General features: G+C 42.3%; 1 protein-coding gene and 1 long non-coding RNA gene across 10 annotated transcripts in view; one reads left to right on the forward strand and one right to left on the reverse strand.

The window, feature by feature from the left end:
- Positions 1–554: 554 nt before the first annotated feature.
- Positions 555–18,050, reverse strand: part of LOC130358413 (sarcolipin-like) — a 161,404-nt gene continuing 143,908 nt past the window's right edge. For 2 of the 9 annotated variants that reach the window (XM_056561630.1, XM_056561629.1), the window contains exons 2-3: positions 13,391–13,523; positions 555–1,106 (exon numbers count right to left, since the gene is read on the reverse strand). In XM_056561630.1, coding sequence (XP_056417605.1) covers positions 929–1,024 — 96 coding nt within the window. In that variant the 5' untranslated portion in view covers positions 1,025–1,106; positions 13,391–13,523 and the 3' untranslated portion in view covers positions 555–928. The other 7 variants (XM_056561637.1, XM_056561634.1, XM_056561633.1 and 4 more) reach the window with 6 other exon arrangements.
- Positions 6,162–18,050, forward strand: part of LOC130358415 (uncharacterized) — a 33,026-nt gene continuing 21,137 nt past the window's right edge. Inside the window, exons 1-2 of the long non-coding RNA XR_008889516.1 lie at positions 6,162–6,239; positions 13,663–13,738. This is a non-coding gene — a long non-coding RNA (uncharacterized LOC130358415). The remainder of the gene's footprint in view (positions 6,240–13,662; positions 13,739–18,050) is intronic.

Genomic DNA, 18,050 nt, shown 5'->3' on the forward strand with positions numbered 1-18,050 from the left:
CTTTGGTCATGTTCACATGCAGTTTTTTGGGGCCATAAAACACCTGTAAAATGGCTTTTTCATGGCTTAAGAAAAACAACAAAAATAGCTTTTTTATTTTTTGGCCAAAAAATTTAAATGGCATTAATTTTTTTGTTTTTTTAAGGTCGCCAAAGGGGACAGATTTTGGTCAGTTTTTCCAGCCATTAAAAAACTGCTGAAAAAATGCACAACTATTTTCAGCTGTATTTGAATTAAAAGCTGAAGATTATTTTTAAGAGTAAAAATATGGTAAAAACCTGTGTGTGATCATAGCCTTCGGGTGCTGAAATCCTTTTCAGTTTCTTCTAGTTTTAGGTGAGGCACACACATCCTTCTTTCATAGAAGCAAATGGCATTGGGTGAATGTTTTTTTGAATAAATTAATTAAGTCAAGTTGTTGATGTTCAATGACATCTGTGTATACTATTTGAATAAAGATCACATTTTCATATATTCTCATATGCAATACCATCATTTAAAAGCACCAAAAAATCTTAATAACACGCCACTCCTGTCTTTAGTTTCAACTTTTTTGTTTTATTTAGCTGAAATCTTGTTGTTTCCCGGGATTAGTTGTTTTGTATTTGTCTTGCTTCTTACGTTGTAGACATTGGTGGTGGTAACACTGTAAGCTGATCTTTACAAGCAGTTGACATGGTCAGAGGTTGACCGTAGTATGGCTTTTCTTTTATGTTTTGGAAAAGCAGCATGTTTTAAATGAAGACAAATAGTTTCCTTTGGTTCCTATGAATTATTGCAGCTAAGCTCTGAATATGAGAATGGATGTTATGTACACGGTGCCATAGACGTATTCACGGAGCCCCTTCAGTGTTGAGGAGACATCTCCATCACTGAAGGGGCTGAAAACATTGACTTAGACATTTCTGAGAAGCATTGTGCAGTCCTTTTATTCCATGTAAGACTTGACCAGAAGCCACATCAACAGCACGGTGATCAACACGATCATGAAGTTGAGGAAGAGCTCTTGTGTGGATCGCTCCATCTTCGTAAGGACTACGGAGGGCGGAGTTGTTTACCACAAAGAAGTCGAGGAAACACCACCAAGGTCTTCACCAATGTTCAATCTAAAGAGGAAAAAAAGAGAGAAGATTAGACAACTTTATAGGTGACTTAAAGGGGTACTCTGGTGGAAAACATTTTTTTACTCAACTGGTGCCAGAAAGTTAAACAGATTTGTAAATTACTTCTATTAAAAAATCCTAATCCTTCCAAAACTTCACGGCTGCTGTATACTACAGAGGAAGTTCTTTTCTTTTTGAATTTATTTTCTGTCTGACCACAGTGCTCTCTGCTGACACCTCTGTCCGTATCAGGAACTGTCCGGAGCAGGAGCAAATCCCCATAGCAATCCTATCCTGCCCTGGACAGTTCCTGACATGGACAAAGGTGTCAGCAGAGAGCACATTCCTGTGCAACATATAGCAGCTGATAAGTACTGGAAAGGTTAAGATTTTTAAATAGAAGTAATTTACAAATCTGTTTAACTTTCTGGCACCAGTGGATAAAAAAAAAAAAATTTATATATATATATATATATATATAAAAAAATGTTTTTCACCAGAGTACCCCTTTAAACCTTGGAGATCAGTGATCATAAACTATAAACAGCACTTCATTGTGAAGCCCATTTGGGAGATGTTGGTTAAAACACAGGTTGGGCACCTGAAATCCTGCTCACCAAATGGAGCTGTACTGACTGATTGGCTTATTGGTGGCTGCACTACGGTAGGTCACAAAAAAATAAAAGGTCAGATCTTATAGACGCTGCCAGTTGTCAATCCACAAAGTACTTGGATAATAAGATGAGGTCATTTCCAGATTGATAATAGTAAGGTCGGCACTTCCGTCTGTGGTGGTGGTGCACGAGGTGGGAGCAGACCAGTATTTGGAATAAGAAACCCAGCACTCACCGGTAATGCTAAATCATGTGTATTTATTGATTCATAATAGAAATCATTACATGAAGGACATGTTTCGGCATATTGCCTTCCTAAGCTTGCTGCCTATAGGCAGCAAGCTTAGGAAGGCAATATGCCGAAACGCTTCCTTTATGTAATGATTTCCATTGTGAATCAATAAATAAACATGATTTAGCATTACCGGTGAGTGCTGGGTTTCTTATTCCATTTCTGGATTGATGACTGGCAGTGCCCATAAAATATAATGTTTTCTATTGATGGATAATCTGTAGAAGGGTTTTCTGGGACATTTTCATCGAAGTAGACAACTCCATAAATTGTGTAGTGACCATACTACAGTAGATCACTCAACTCCAACTGAGGTGAATGGCAGGTGGGCTGCAGTACCCCAGCATGGCCAATACTAAATATAAAGAGCTGTCTGTTTCTGGCTCCATTCAATGCCTATGAGGGCACATGGTTCTAGTGATTGGCAGAGGTGACAGAGATGTCGTACCTCAACCGATCAGATACTGTCAGCCTATCCTGAGAATCGAGCATCATTGAAAGAGTCCTGGAAAACCCCTTCAACAATAACAACCAATGTCAGACTGGGTTTTCCTGGGTCCACCAAAGGAAATTGGGCCCAGCTGACAGGTATACCCAAGAAGAGCACTTTTATAGGGGTTGTCTGCTTTGGGCAATCCATACTTGTTAGAAGGGTCCATTGACAATAAGCTGATCAGCTGCCACCTGTGAAGAAACCTTATTGTAAGGCTGGGTTTACATGACATCGTTTCCTCACGGAATTTCCTCTACTTCAATAGAGGAAGCAAGTCTAAAGCCATGTTCACATGGCTGATTCCGTGCGGAATGTCTTCCCGGAAATGTTTCTATGTGCACAATGCAGCAGAATCCCATTGGATTTTTTTGCTGAATTCTGCACAGACATTCTTCCATGTGAACATGGCCTAACGCTGTATTCATACAATAAAATCTACAGCAGATATCTAGGGTTCAGCCTTGGATCATCCAACCAGAATACAGGATTTTTATACCAATCTTCAAGTGGAGGGAGACAATTTGGGACTTTTTATCCCCTATCCACAGTGTCTGATGAAGGTGGGTCCATCCACCGGGACCCCAGAACAACACTCTGACTCTCCTTGTGCCCGGAGCGCAGTCAACCACACTCCTTCTATGTTTTCTATATAGGAGTGCCTGATACAGCACACATTGTTTAAAGGGGTACTCCAGTGAAAAACATTTTTTTTTTTACAATCAACTGGTGCCAGAAAGTTATACAGATTTGTAAATTCCTTCCATTTAAAAATCTCAATCCTTCCAGTACTTATCAGCTGCTGTATACTACAGAGGAAGTTCTGTTCTTTTCTGTCTGACCACAGTGCTCTCTGCTGACACCTCTGTCCATGTCAGGAAATGTCCAGAGTACAAGCAAATCCCCACAGCAAACCTATCCTGCTCTGGACAGTTCCTGACAAGGACAGAGGTGTCAGCAGAGAGCACTTTGGTCAGACAGAAAATAAATCCAAAAAGGAAAGAACTTCCTGTGGAGCATACAGCAGCTGATAAGTACTGGAAGGGTTAAGATTTTTATATAGAAGTAATTTACAAATCTGTTTAACTTTCTGGCACCAGTTGATTAAAAAAAATATATATATATTTTCCAGTGGAGTACCCCTTTAATGATCAGGCACAACCCTCATGAATATAAGAGGGGTAATAGAAGTTATTTATAAATCTGTTTAACTTTCTGGCACCAGTTGATTGTTTTCCATCAGAGTACCCCTTTAAAAAAAATTCTAACATTTTAAACTTAGAAATCAAAACTATAGAGCGAGGCAAAATGCATAATATATTGCCAATGGCTATGAAAAAATTATTTTACACATTAGAGGTCCAAGAGCAGGGATACATTATAAATTTTCCCCATAGTATTTGTTTTAAAACATTGGGATTTTTACATAAATCCCAAATCAAAATTTACTATATATAATTTATCTCCATGAATCTTCCCATATTGGTTACAATGGAAATAATGCTGCAGAATAAACCCGCCATTGCATTCCATCATTTATAGAATGGCAGACAACTCGCGGACGCACAAAGTAGCGGATTATCAGATTGTCACCCTATCCTTACGGCTACACGCCCAGGACAAACCTCACGAGGAAATGAATACAGTAACTTCTGCCGGCTGTTCATATCAGCGCTGACTAACTCCCTATTTCTAAGCACAGAATGCAGAATTTTATTATAATGTTCGTTTACATTGCTGACGGCTGCAGAACCCTAACGATCCGTCCTGTTCTCCAATAACTAATATATTTCATATATTATAGCAGTGTTTTCCAACCAGGGTGCCTCCAGCTGTTGCAAAACTACAACTCCCAGCATGCCCGGACAGCCAACGGCTGTCCGGGCATGCTGGGAGTTGTAGTTTTGCAACAGCTGGAGGCACCCCGGCTGGGAAACAGTGTATAATAGCGTTGAGCGCAAATGTTTGAAATTCTAATTTTTACTGAAAATATCGTCACTTCTCAATTTCGCCAATATTTAGAATATAGTGATATATATTCGCAATGACGAATAGTCGTTTTTCTTTTTTATGCGAATATTTATGCTGGGAGTTGTAGTTTTGCAACAGCTGGAGGCAAACAGTGTGTAATAGACTATCCCCAGGGGTACTCCCCTGGAAAAAAAATTTTTAAATCAACTGCTGCCAGAAAGTTAAACAGATTTGTAAATTACTTCTATTTAAAAATCTTAATCCTTCCAGTACTTATCAGCTGCTGTATGCTATAGAGGAATTTCTTTTCTGTCTGACCACAGTGCTCTCTGCTGACACCTCTGTCCATGTCAGGAACTGTCCAGAGCAGGAAAGGTTTGCTATGGGGATTTGCTCCTGTACTGGACAGTTCCTGACATGGCCAGAGGTGTCAGCAGAGAGCACTGTAGTCAGACAGAAAATAAATTCAAAAAGAAAAGAACTTCCTCTGGAACATATAGCAGCTGGAAGGGTTAAGATTTTTTAATAGAAGTAGATTTAAAAAAAAAAATAAAAATCTTTTATTGTGGAGATCCCCTTTAACGATCAGGCAGAACCCTTGTGAATTAATCTGTTCTATCATACAGAGCCAATGGCTGTTCGGGGATGCTGGGAGTTGTAGTTTTGCAACAGCTGGAGGCACCCTGGCTGGAAAAACACTACTATAGGCACAGAGTATAGCTGAAGGCGGTCCGGGCATTTTGGGAGTTGTAGTTTTGCAACAGCTGGAGGCACCCTGGTTGTAAAAACACTGCTATAGGCACAGAGTATAGCCGAAGGCTGTCCGGGCATGCTGGGAGTTGTAGTTTTGCAACAGCTGTAGGCACCCCGGTTGAGAAGCAGTGTATAATAGTGTTTAGCGTGAATGTTTGAAATTCAAATTTTTACCGCGAATATCGTCAGTTTGCGATTTCGCGAATATTTAGAATATAGTGATATATATTTGTAATGACGAATATTCGCTTTTTTCTTTTTTATGCGAATATTTATGCGAACATCGGCACTTCCAGACAGGACACTGATCCCTCCCTTCTTTTAGGTGAAATCACAATGCGAATTTCATTACGAATAAAAAAATAAAAAATAAAAAAATAAAAAAGAGAACGAACATAGCGAATTTCGCGAACATTCGATGAATATTAGTCCATATATTCGCGAAATGTCACAAATTCGAATATGGCCGCTGCCGCTCATCACTAGTGGATAATAGTCATATATATCATTGTATAGAGGTGCAGCAGCTGTTTCATCTCCGCCCTGGCTCCCACTGGTTATCGGATATAATTCCAGGGACCTCCTGGATTAGCCGGCACGCTGTAGGATTATAAATAGAAAGCGATTCCTTATAAGCCTCAGACATAGCGGAGTCGTGGAGCGCGTGAGCCTGCAGGGCTCTATATGGAGACACCGGAATAAATATTAAAGCGTCCAGATAAGTATTTACAGCATGTGTTATAAACACAGAGGGGGAGATTCATCAAAACCTGTCCAGAGGAAAAGTTGCTGAGTTGCCCATAGCAACCAATCAGATCGCTTCTTTCATTTTTAACAAGGCCTCTGCAAACCGAAAGAAGCGATCTGATTGGTTGCTATGGGCAACTGGGCAACTTTTCCTCTGGACAGGTTTTGATAAATCTCCCCCAGACTGTATACTTAACAGGACGATTATATCTGCAGCTTTATTTAGAGGATTAGGAAGGCTCCACCGATATTGTAACAGCAGCTACTGTGTAATATATCCAATTGTCACACTGGTTGTGGCAGTGACGGGGCCATTTCAGGGGCCCGCAGCCCCCTGCACCACACATACTATCCCTTTAAATGGGTACTCCCCTGGAAGTTTTTTTTTTTTTTTAATCAACTGGTGCCAGAAAGTTAAACAGATTTGTATATTACTTCTATTTAAAAATCTTAATCCTTCCAGTACTTATCAGCTGCTGTATGCTATAGAGGAAGTTCTTTTCTTTTGGAATTTCCTTTCTGTCTGGCCATAGTGCTCTCTGACAACAACTCTGTCCGTGTCAGGAACTGTCCGGAGCACGATAGGTTTTCGATGGGCATTTGCTACTGCTCTGGACAGTTCCTGACACGGACAGAGGTGTCAGCAGAGAGCACTGTGGTGTGACACAAAAGAAAAGAACTTCCTCTGGAAAATATGGCAGCTGATAAGTACTGGAAGAGTTAAGATTTTTATATAGAAGTAATTTACAAACCTGTTTAACTTTCTGGCACCAGTAGATAAAAAAAAAATGTTTTTTCCAGTGCAGTACCCCTTTAATGATCAGGCAGAACACTTGTTGTATCTATCATACAGAGAACTGTATGGCTGCACATTTAGGGTATGTTGACATGTCACAATGTCTGCATGGAAAATCTCTGTGCCGACATTCTGCAGACCGCGGGCGCCAGCAGGACATGTTGGCACTAGGACCGCTCCGGAATGCGCCGTCTCATAGACAGCAATGCTTTCCGTGCGGAGTCTGCAGAAAGAGTAGACATGTCCATTGTTTCTGCGGACACCGGAATTTTAATTTCCGTGGATGCTATGTGCACAGTGAAGCAGAATCCCATTCAAATTGGTCGGACTCTGCTGCAGAATTCTAATGTGGAACTCCGCACAGAAATTCTAGAGTATTAACATAGCCTTATAGCTGCAAGGTTCTCTATTCTTTCTCTATGATAAGTGCTGAAGCCAGGGCAGGCCCAAGACATTGTGCTTCCTGGGTCTAAGAGTGAAATGCTGCCCCCCCCCCCAAAAAAAAAAAAAAAAAAAAAAAAACATTAGGTAGGCAGCAGTTCCTCCACATTAGGTAGGAAGCATAGTTTTCCCACATTAGGTAGCATAGATTCCCCACATTAGGTAGCAGTTTCCCCACATTAGGTAGCAGTTTCCCAACATTAAGTAGCATAGTCCACCCCCCGACACATAGACACACACAGACACACACACACCAACACAGACACACACACACAGGCACACACACACTCACCTGGCCTGCGCAGCTCTTCTCCTCTCCGGCGGCAGCCTGACTAGTGACCTCCTGTGCGAGTCTGCGGAGGAACGTCACTTGCGCAAAGTCCCTCATCAGACCCAGCTGGCCGCAGGCTCACTGTGTTAATGTGGTCGCTGCGCTATTAAGCAGCTCGGGCTGCACCGGCGCCACGGCCACTTTAGAACAGTGAGCAGCCGGCCCGACCACCGACCTAGGTGGCACAAAAAGAAAGGGGTCAGAAAAGAGCAAAGTGCCGCCCCTGAAATGTGCCGCCTGGGACCAGTGGTCCCACCGGGTCCCATGTAGGGCCAACCCTGGATGAAGCCTTGAAAGTAAGTAACCATTGGACAGCAGGTATGTAGTATTAGCACTTCCACTTTTCAACTGGAATTTTAAAATTTACTATTTGACTGCTCTATATCACCAAGGATATTAGTGTTACTCATTTACTGTTCTGGGGCTACCAGGTATAGTGACATTAACCCCTCTACTGCCTTAGACCACCAAGGACACTGGAGTAAACCCCACTGCCGTTGACCACCAGGTGTACTTACATTAAGCCCTATGCTCCCTTAGACCACAAGAGATTCTGACACTCGCCTCTTCACTTCCCTAGACCACCAGGGATTGTTATATTAAAATCTTTAATACTCTAGACCACTAGGGATCATTGCTCTCACTGTCTTAGACCACCAGGTATGGTGGCAATGCCCTAGACCACCAGGGATCGTTACATTCATTTCCTCATAATCATAAACCACCAGGGACTCTGACGTTAACCAACAAGGGACAAGGGGTAGGTAAGTATAGACCACGCTCTGAGATTGTAGAGCTTACCCTCTCACTTACCAAGAGCACAAGGCATAGTGATATTAACCTCTCTTATGCTTTAGATCACCAAGGATTTTGACATTAACCTCTTCACTAAAACCTTTACTACTCTAGACCACCAGGGATAGTTAGATTAACCCCCTTACTGTATTAAACCACCAGGTATGGTGACATAAATTCCTCACTGTTCTAGACCAACAGGGATTCTTACATTGAAACCTTTCCAACTCTAGACCATCAGGGATCGTTATATTACCCCCTCATGGCATTAGACCATTAGGGATTCTGACATGAATCCTGATACTACCCTAGACAACAAAGGACTGTTACACTAACTAATAGATGTAGATCACCAGATATGGTGACATTAACTCGCTCACTTCTGACCTTAACCTCTTCATTGCTCTAGACTATCTGGAAAGCTGACATTAACCTTTGTACTGCCTAAATCACCAACTGTTGCGACACTAGACACTGTCCTGCTTATAGACCACCAAGCATACGGACATTATCCCCTTCACTGCCCTAGATCACCAGAGATGGTGACATTAGCATATCTACTGCCACAGACCATCAGGCATACAGACATTGCCCCTTTCACTGCCCTAGGCAACCAGGAATACAGACATTAACCACTTTATTACCCCCCAGACCACCAGGAACGTAGACAATTAATCTTCACTGTGCTATATTTTTCATGTGATTTCCCTACATTTAAAGAGGTTACCCAAGGATAGAAACACAGAGCTAATGTCTTAAAAAAAAAAACGGCACCACCCCTGGTCTCAGGTTGTGTGTAGTATTGCAGCTCAGTTCCATTGAGGTTAAAGGGGTATTCCAGGGGGAAAAAAAATTATATATCAACTGGCTCCAGAAAGTTAAACAGATTTTAAATTACTTCTATTTAAAAATCTTAATCCTTTCAATAATTATCAGCTGCTGAAGTTGAGTTGCTGTTTTCTGTCTGGCAACAGTGTTCTCTGCTGACATCTCTGCTTGCCTTGGGAACTGCACAGAGTAGAAAAGGTTTGCTATGGGGATTTGCTTCTAAACTGGGCGGTTCCCGAGACAGGTGTCATCAGAGAGCATTTAGACAGAAAAGAACAACTCAACTTCAGAAGCTAATAAGTACTGAAAGGATGAAGATTTTTTAATAGAAGTAATTTACAAATCTGTTTAACTTTCTGGAGCCAGTTGATATATATATATATATATATATATATATATATATATATATATATATATAAAAAGTTTTTTCCTGGATAACCCATTTAACCCCTTAATGACGCAGGACGTATATTTACGTCCTGCGCCGGCTCCCGCGATATGAAGCGGGATCGCGCTGCGATCCCGCATCATATCGCGTCGGTTCCGGCGCTCATCAACGGCTGGGACCCGCGGCTAATACCACACATCGCCGATCGCGGCGATGTGCGGTATTAACCCTTTAGAAGCGGCGGTCAAAGCTGACCGCCGCTTCGAAAGTGAAAGTGACTTGGCTGCTCAGTCGGGCAGTTCGGGACCGCCGCGGTGAAATAGCGGCGTCCTGAACAGCTGACAGGACACCGGGAGGGCCCTTACCTGCCTCCTTGGTGTCCGATCGGCGAATGACTGCTCCGTGCCTGAGATCCAGGCAGGAGCAGTCAAGCGCCAATAACACTGATCACAGGCGTGTTAATACACGCCTGTGATCTGTGTAAAAGATCAGTGTGTGCAGTGTTATAGGTCCCTATGGGACCTATAACACTGCAAAAAAAAAAGTGTTAATAAAGGTCATTTAACCCCTTCCCTAATAAAAGTTTGAATCACCCCCCTTTTCCCATAAAAAAAAATAAAACAGTGTAAAAAAAAAAAAAATAAACATATGTGGTATCGCCGCGTGCGTAAATGTCCGAACTATAAAAATATATAATTAATTAAACCGCACGGTCAATGGCGTACGCGCAAGTCCAAAAAAGCGTGTTTTGGTCACTTTTTATACCATTAAAAAATGAATAAAAAGTGATCAAAAAGTCAGATCAAAACAAAAATTATACTGATAAAAACTTCAGATCACGGCGCAAAAAATGAGTCCTCATACCGCCCTGTACGTGGAAAAATAAAAAGTTATAGGGGTCAGAAGATGACATTTTTAAACGTATAAATTTTCCTGCATGTAGTTATGATTTTTTCCAGAAGTGCGACAAAATCAAACCTATATAAGTAGGGTATCATTTTAACCGTATGGACCTACAGAATAATGATAAGGTGTAATTTTTACCGAAATATGCACTGCGTAGAAACGGAAGCCCCCAAAAGTTACAAAATGGCGTTTTTTTCTACGATTTTGTCGCACAATGATTTTTTTTTTCCGTTTCGCCGTGTATTTTTGGGTAAAATGACTAATGTCACTGCAAAGTAGAATTGGCGACGCAAAAAATAAGCCATAATATGGATTTTTAGGTGGAAAATTGAAAGGGTTATGATTTTTAAAAGGTAAGGAGGAAAAAACGAAAGTGCAAAAACGGAAAAACCCTGAGTCCTTAAGGGGTTAAAGGAGCCAAGTTGAGGACAGGTATGAAGAAATTAGCTCTGTTTTCTATTCCTGGATAACTTCTTTAACAAGCACATAAAAATGTGGGAGAAAATTGAGAAAAACTGAACCCACCCTAAGGTTTAAATAACAATTTTAGTGCTGCTACATAAAAAGTCATTTAAACAAATTTTTCTTTTACATTCCAAGAGTATTTGACATATTTTTCTAATGTACAGATAATATTTTTGCCTATATTCAGCTTTCCATTGTACCTGCTATTAGTAATTAGCCCAATGATATCCGCAGGGATGAAATTTTCAAATTTCACGGAAAAAAAATCTTTACCTAACACATAAACATCTTTAATAGTGAATAAATACTAAGCCTTGTAAACCAACCGTGCCAATGTAATTCCCATGTTATTACAAAGGACGCTTCCTGTATTAACTGGGGATGCCAAGAATGCTGTGTCCTCTCTCGAATATAGAGATACGGGACAGCTGGGCAGAACATAGCGGGTGCCATAAGATAGAACTCACCAACATTTGACATTCCAATCTTGGAATAGACTGTAAAGTATAATAGAGACTACAGTACATGTTGAGCCCATGGAAACACAGAGAGACTACAATGATAATAGGAGAGGTGCTTAGCATACGATTACCTGAACTAATGGCACAGATGGATTATTCCCGGGGCAATGGATGTTATCAATCCCTTCTTGGCTTTGACTCTCGTCACCTCTCTGAGCAATGTGATTTGCAACTGTCTGTGTTGGAACTAAAGTAGCAGGAGGGTGGAGAGCATCAAGTGAACTGGCAGAATTTCTGATGAGGTCATGCTTTCTGTATATATATGGCAAGAGGTGCATATACATAGCCAGACTGAATGTATGCCATATCACAATATCACTGAATTCACACATTTAATGGGTTCAATTATTCCCCCCATTATGGTTCCTTGCTGTCCGTGCGTAACGCTTACAGCCTCCCTGGAGAAACACGTTAATGACCCGTCCTTATAAATACAGCTATTTCCATCCCACCCACAAGCGTCACTTTAGATACCGTAGGTCCTCTATTCTTTAGCGACATCATTAGAAGACTGGCCTTGAGATAGACAATAATTAAATCAAACGACCTTCTCAAACACTTAGCACAATTGGCCTGTCATTTCGGAGAAGGTTATGATTCGTGGCCAGGTGCTTGTATGTAAACTGATATTATGGCACAATAACATGACCTCTAGTTATTTAAAATGGAATATTCTGGAAGTGAGCACTTCTCTTATGGTTAGTAAAAAGAAAATTGTGTCATCGTGTAAGGTCGAGACTTCACAGACTACTTTTCCCAAAATCATACACCGTTTGGCACCAACGTTAGAAAGGCTTAAAGGGGTATTCCGGGCAAAAACATTTTATCCCCTATCCAAAGGATAGGGGATAAAATGTCTGATCGCGGTGGGCCCGCCGCTGGGACCCCCCGGGATCTCCCAGCAGCACCCGGGAGCTGCGTCTCCAGTTTCGGAGACCTCTGGGTTTCCAGGACTGGGGACATGATGTTACACCACGCCCCCTCCATTCATGTCTATGGGAGGGGGCGTGGCGTGACATCACGTCCCCAGTCCTGGAATATAGTTTCCAAAACTGGAGACGCAGCTCCCGCATAGAATGTGGGTGCTGCAGGGAGATTGCGGGGGGTCCCAGCGGCGGGACCCCCACGATCAGACATCTTATCCCCTATCCTTTGGATAGGGGATAAAATGTTTTTGCCCCGAATACCCCTTTAATGGCGAAACTGCATTAAGACCAGAGATGAACTTAGTATTGAATACTTCAATGGATCAGTTCATCTTTAATGGGGTCTTACCAAGTCCAATGAGGCATTCATGTTCCGGGCATCAAGAGAGTATTTGTACAAAGAGAGCTTAAAAGTAATAGTGTCTCCCACGATAACCTGCTTATGCTGGTTCCAAAGCTTTTTACCTTTTTTGTTTTAGTGGCACCATTCCCGATTTTTGGGCTAAAACTCAAATATGTTAAATGTGCTTTTTTTGGTGCACTCTGGCATTCCCTAGAGACCCTTGGTGCACTTTTATGCCCATCCGCCTCGGTCCTATGCCAAACACCCCCTTCAGAAATATTTCTACAAGTACATAGCTGACATGTGCTGTGACGGCATATACAACTTGCACGCATGTGCCCCTTTCCTGCTATGTTGCTGGGATGGACCATCCATGCTGGTGATGTCACAACGCGTCTAAGCTACATGCTATAGAAAGAAGAATGTATATTTTTGAACGGGGTGTAGCACTGGGCTGATAAGGGCAGGCATAACAGTACACCAAGGGGCTTTGGAATAGAATAGAGTCAATGGTTTCAGTGACAGTGTAAGCACAGCCTAACACATACAGAAATTAGACTAAGCAATAGCAACAATAGGGTGCACCAAGAAAGGCTTACACACACATGCACAGTTAAAAAGGGTTTTCCAGGACAGAATAGGTAACTAAAGGCAGTAAAACATTAAAAACATGTACTCACCTGCCACTAATCCCCTGTCTACCATTCTGTTTGGGCAGGCCTCACAGCTCAGACGTTCCTGTTCTCTTTTACGACACATAGGAAGTGCCAGTCACTGGTTATATTAGTGACCCCCATCAGCCAGTGACGTTTCCTATGTATTGGGATGGAGAACATCGTCAGAACAGCAGCACCATTAATGATCTCCTGTTTTGCAGGCTCCAACTGTTTATACGTCTTTTGTTTTTCTTGCTTTCCTGTATGTTACAATTTATTTTCTCTCGCTCCAATAGATATGCTCTCCACTTGATATATAAGAAGACCCATGGAACCATTTTTTTCTCCTAGCTTGTGGATATGTGCCTGGAGGTTTGTATATGACGTATTCTATTTTCTCACTGCATTCTCCCTGTATACTTCTTACCAAGATTGTCTTTGACCACTTGTCTCTTTGAGATCTGTGCTATGTTAGTTCTTCGATATTTCTGTGTGATACTTGTGTATACCTTAAGAACACTGATATGTATTTTGTACACTTTTATTATTAAAAATGTTAAAAAAAAAACATACAATTGATTAAAAAGAACAGGGGATCGGCAACAGGTGAGTATAAGTTTTTTTTAGGTTTTACTGCTACTTTGTGAACTTCTAACTTCTTTAATATAGAGAATACTAATATTATGTTTTCTCATGTACTGATGAAGATTTGCATTTGGTTCTAAGTTGCAGGAGGGTGCACAATTTGTAATGTTCCAGTACAGGACATGGTCTCTCCTGCAGTGTCTCCCCTGCTGTTATTATAGTGTTATTTGTTGTACTGTATGTCTAGTCAGTATAACTATGTATAGTTAGTACAAAGGACCTTTGGAGGACTCCAGTAATGTCATCTAAAGGACCTGTGAAATGTTACGTTATGTTGTTACATGATGTTACCCAGAGAGCACCAGCTTAACCTATGACCCACAGCTTGACCAATGGGCTTTGGCTCAGCCCCCCTCTATATAAGTCCATAAGGCCATTACAATTCACTCACTTTCTTTACTGAGACCAGCAACCACCAGAGATCTCAAAGCTAGTGACCAGCAGCTGGAAGGCCGCAAAGCTACAGTCATTCCAGTAAGTCAAAAGTCTATGTCTGCTGTCACTACAAATAGTCAAGTCCAGCCTATAGTTAAGCCTGAAGTCAAATCTCTAAAGTCTATTACAAGTCTTATTGGACCCAGCAAGCTGCGAGGTCCTTCTGGGTTCCTGGCCACCTCTCTGGGATTCTGGCCTAGCTGTGAAGATAATATCATCTATCTAAACTCAGTAAAGCCTCTGTTAAACCATAACCGGTTGTGGACTCTCCTTTCACTACCTAGCCATTGGGATAGCGGCGATACCGTTCGTGTGGTTTCGGTACCAAAAAACACTCTGGTGTCACAAACACTAGGGGTTGATAACACCTTGCCCCAGGGGTTAATATTATCTTGCCCCACCACCTACACCGCTATACCCCGTGGTCCTGCCATACACCGTGGGTCATCACAAATTGAGGAGTAGGAATGTTTTTACCTAGACAAACTGAGGTGTATTGTTTAGTTTTGGTGTGCATAGCATTGTTATTATATTTATGGCCCTGAACAGCTTCTTTGACACAAAATCTTCATAGGAAAGGGGTTAAGATAACATTTTTCACCTCCATCTGTGGCAAGTCTGTTTTCTTTTCTCACTGTCTGAGAAGAAGCCAGTCACAAAACACATTAGTTTACAGGCACCTGTTGCTGTCATCTGTTCTTAATATAGACCCAGCAGCTTCTCCAGTGTCTGTCTACGTAACCCCGGACATAGCGCTTAGAAAGTGTAAAAGTTTATGATCCCCATCTATTCAGATGATGTTCAACCCAGTGGGACTGTGATGTACAGTACCTCTGGCATGGTGCAAATTCTAGAAGAACGTATTTATCAAATGGAGCTTATCTGCTGTCCGTCCTATGGAGCCAAAGGCACTTTATGTGCCGCCATATGGAGCCTACTCTACAGAGGTGCAGAATAAACTCATAGGCCCGGATTTATCAATCTGCCCAAAACCAACATTGTCTGTTTTTTTCCCATAGCAACAAGAGACAACCCAGATTTCTTATAGCAGAGTGGTAAGGGGTATTCCGGCAATAGACATCTTATCCCTTATCTTACCACTGAGACCCCCAGCGATCTCTGTGCAGCCCCTGCATTCTATGCCGGGCTACTGCTCCAGTCTCGGAAACCTCTGTGTTTCCGGGACTGGAGACGTGACGTCACGCCCCCCACCCCCCCCCCCCCCAATCATGTCTATAGGAGGGGGCGTGATGGCCGTCACGCCCCCTCCCATAGACACGAATGGAGGGGGCGTGGTATGATGTCACGAGGAGGCGTGGCATAATATCTACAGTCCCAGAAAAACAGAAGTTTCTGAGACTGGAGCAGCAGCCCAGCATAGAATGCGGGTGCTGCACGGAGATCGCGGGGGGTCCCAGCGGCAGGCCCCCCATGATCAGACATCTTATCCCCTATCCTTTGGATGGGGGATAAGATGTCTATGGCCGGAATTCCCCTTTTAAGTCTCGGCAGGGCCAACACAGCCCCTCATCCTTCCAAGGTTGATAAATTGGGTAATGATTTGGTTAATTATTATTATTAGGGTATGGTCCCACGTGCCGTATTTTACTGCATATTTTCTGCAGCTGATTTTGCTACCCACTGATCTCAGTGGGTAGGAAAATACACAGCAGTAGCAAAATACACTGCGTATACGCTACATGGGACCGTACCTTTATATCTTAATAAGATATGTGTTGCTATGGGCAAAACCTGATAGTTGGGGTGGAAGAAATATATTTAACGAAATGTATCTTTTTTATAACAAAATTTTTATTAATTTTTAGACAGGGACTAATTTACGTGGGCGGGCAGGGGACTAAAAATTTAGCCGACAATAATAAAAATGTAGAAAGGGGCCATTTAAATGTAAAAATAATTTATTATTTATAATTTTGTTTTGTTAAAATTGTTATTAGTAATGTATTTTAATATTGTGTTTAATAAAGTGTGTGTGTGTGTGTGTTTTTAACTTTTTTTCTTTAATTTTTACATGTTTTATGTAGTGCTATTACTCCCAGCATGGAACACACTGTTCCATGATGGGAGTATTAGTTCCTGTACTAATAGTCACTCCTGACACCCGATGCGATCATCCATTGCAGAGATGCGCAGCAGCTCTATACAGCACTCCCATCTCTGCACTATACTCCGGCCAGCGATGTGAATAGAATTCACATCATTCATTCATATTTTCCACCCAGAGTGGGGATTGGCCGGATGGTGGCAGCCAATCGCCGATCTCAGCGGGAAATATGAATGAGTGATGTGAATTTATATTGACATCACTGGCTGGCCCAGAGTATAGTGCAGAGATGCAGAGGGCAGGGGAAAGCCGCTCCGTATCTCAGGGATGAAGGATGAAGGACGATCGCATCGGGTGTCAGGAGTGACACCCGCTGTGATCTGTCCTTAACTGCAGGTACTACTTCTCCCAACATGGAGCACACCCTGCTCCATGTTGGGAGTAGTATTACCTGCAGTTAAAGTGCAAGTGTCACGGATTTTAACCCCCACAAACTAGCCTCAGGATGACAAAGTTGTTAGAAATTACAGTTCAAGCATACCTTCAGCTTTAATCGGGCTAAAATTCTTTTTATGAAAGTCAGCAACAGTCGGATATCCCCTGTATGTCAGTGCTGGGACCGCTGTGTGATTGACACACAGGTCCCAGAGCATAGGCCCCTTATTCTTATATGTGAGTGGTGAGTTTTCTACTGTAAGGGTACATTCACACATACAGGATCCTGCGCAGATTTGATGCGCAGGATTTGTAACTGCAGATTAGAAGCTGTGCTCAGTCATTTAGTTTACATTGAAATCTGCAGCAGAAAATCCTGTGCATTAAATTCTGCGCATCAAATCTGCGTACGTGTGAACGTACCCTAAAGGAATAAACAGTGTCCATTCTCCTGTGCACAGCAAGCACTCGCTCCCCATGGGCAGCATAATGCAGTAGCGGAATGAGCAGGCCGCGCGCATCGCATCACCGCTGTGCACTCTAGGAAGACAGGAGAATGGGCGGCCGGCTCATTCCGCTACTGCATTATGCAGCTCATAGGGCCTTATGGAGTGAACACTCGCAGAGAGAGCGAGCACTTGCCGTGGCCGCCCGCATCACATCACTGCTGGGCACAGGAGAACGGGCACTGTTTATGCGCATATAAGAAGAATAAGGGGCCTATGCGCTGGGACCTGTGTGTCAATCACACAGCGGTCCCAGCACTGACATTCAGGGGACATCTGACTGTTGCTGACTTTAATAAAAAGCATTTTTTAACCTGATTAAAGCTACTAGAAAGCAGCAAAAGGTATGCTTGAACTGTAATTTCTAACAACGTTGTCATCCTAGGGATAGTTTATGGGGTTAAAATCCATGTCAGTTGCGCTTTAAAGAAAGATCGCCCCTGGTGTCACTTCTGATACCCGCTGTGATCCTCCTGTATAATGTATAGATGCGGCCAGCCGCTCTTCTAAGGTCCCCTACACTGACGTATATCTACACCTATTCATATTTCTCACAGAGAGCTGTGATTGGCTAGAACCATCTGGCAAATCACAGCTC

Source organism: Hyla sarda, chromosome 2 (assembly GCF_029499605.1).
Source record: "Hyla sarda isolate aHylSar1 chromosome 2, aHylSar1.hap1, whole genome shotgun sequence".
Taxonomy (NCBI): Eukaryota; Metazoa; Chordata; class Amphibia; order Anura; family Hylidae; genus Hyla; species Hyla sarda.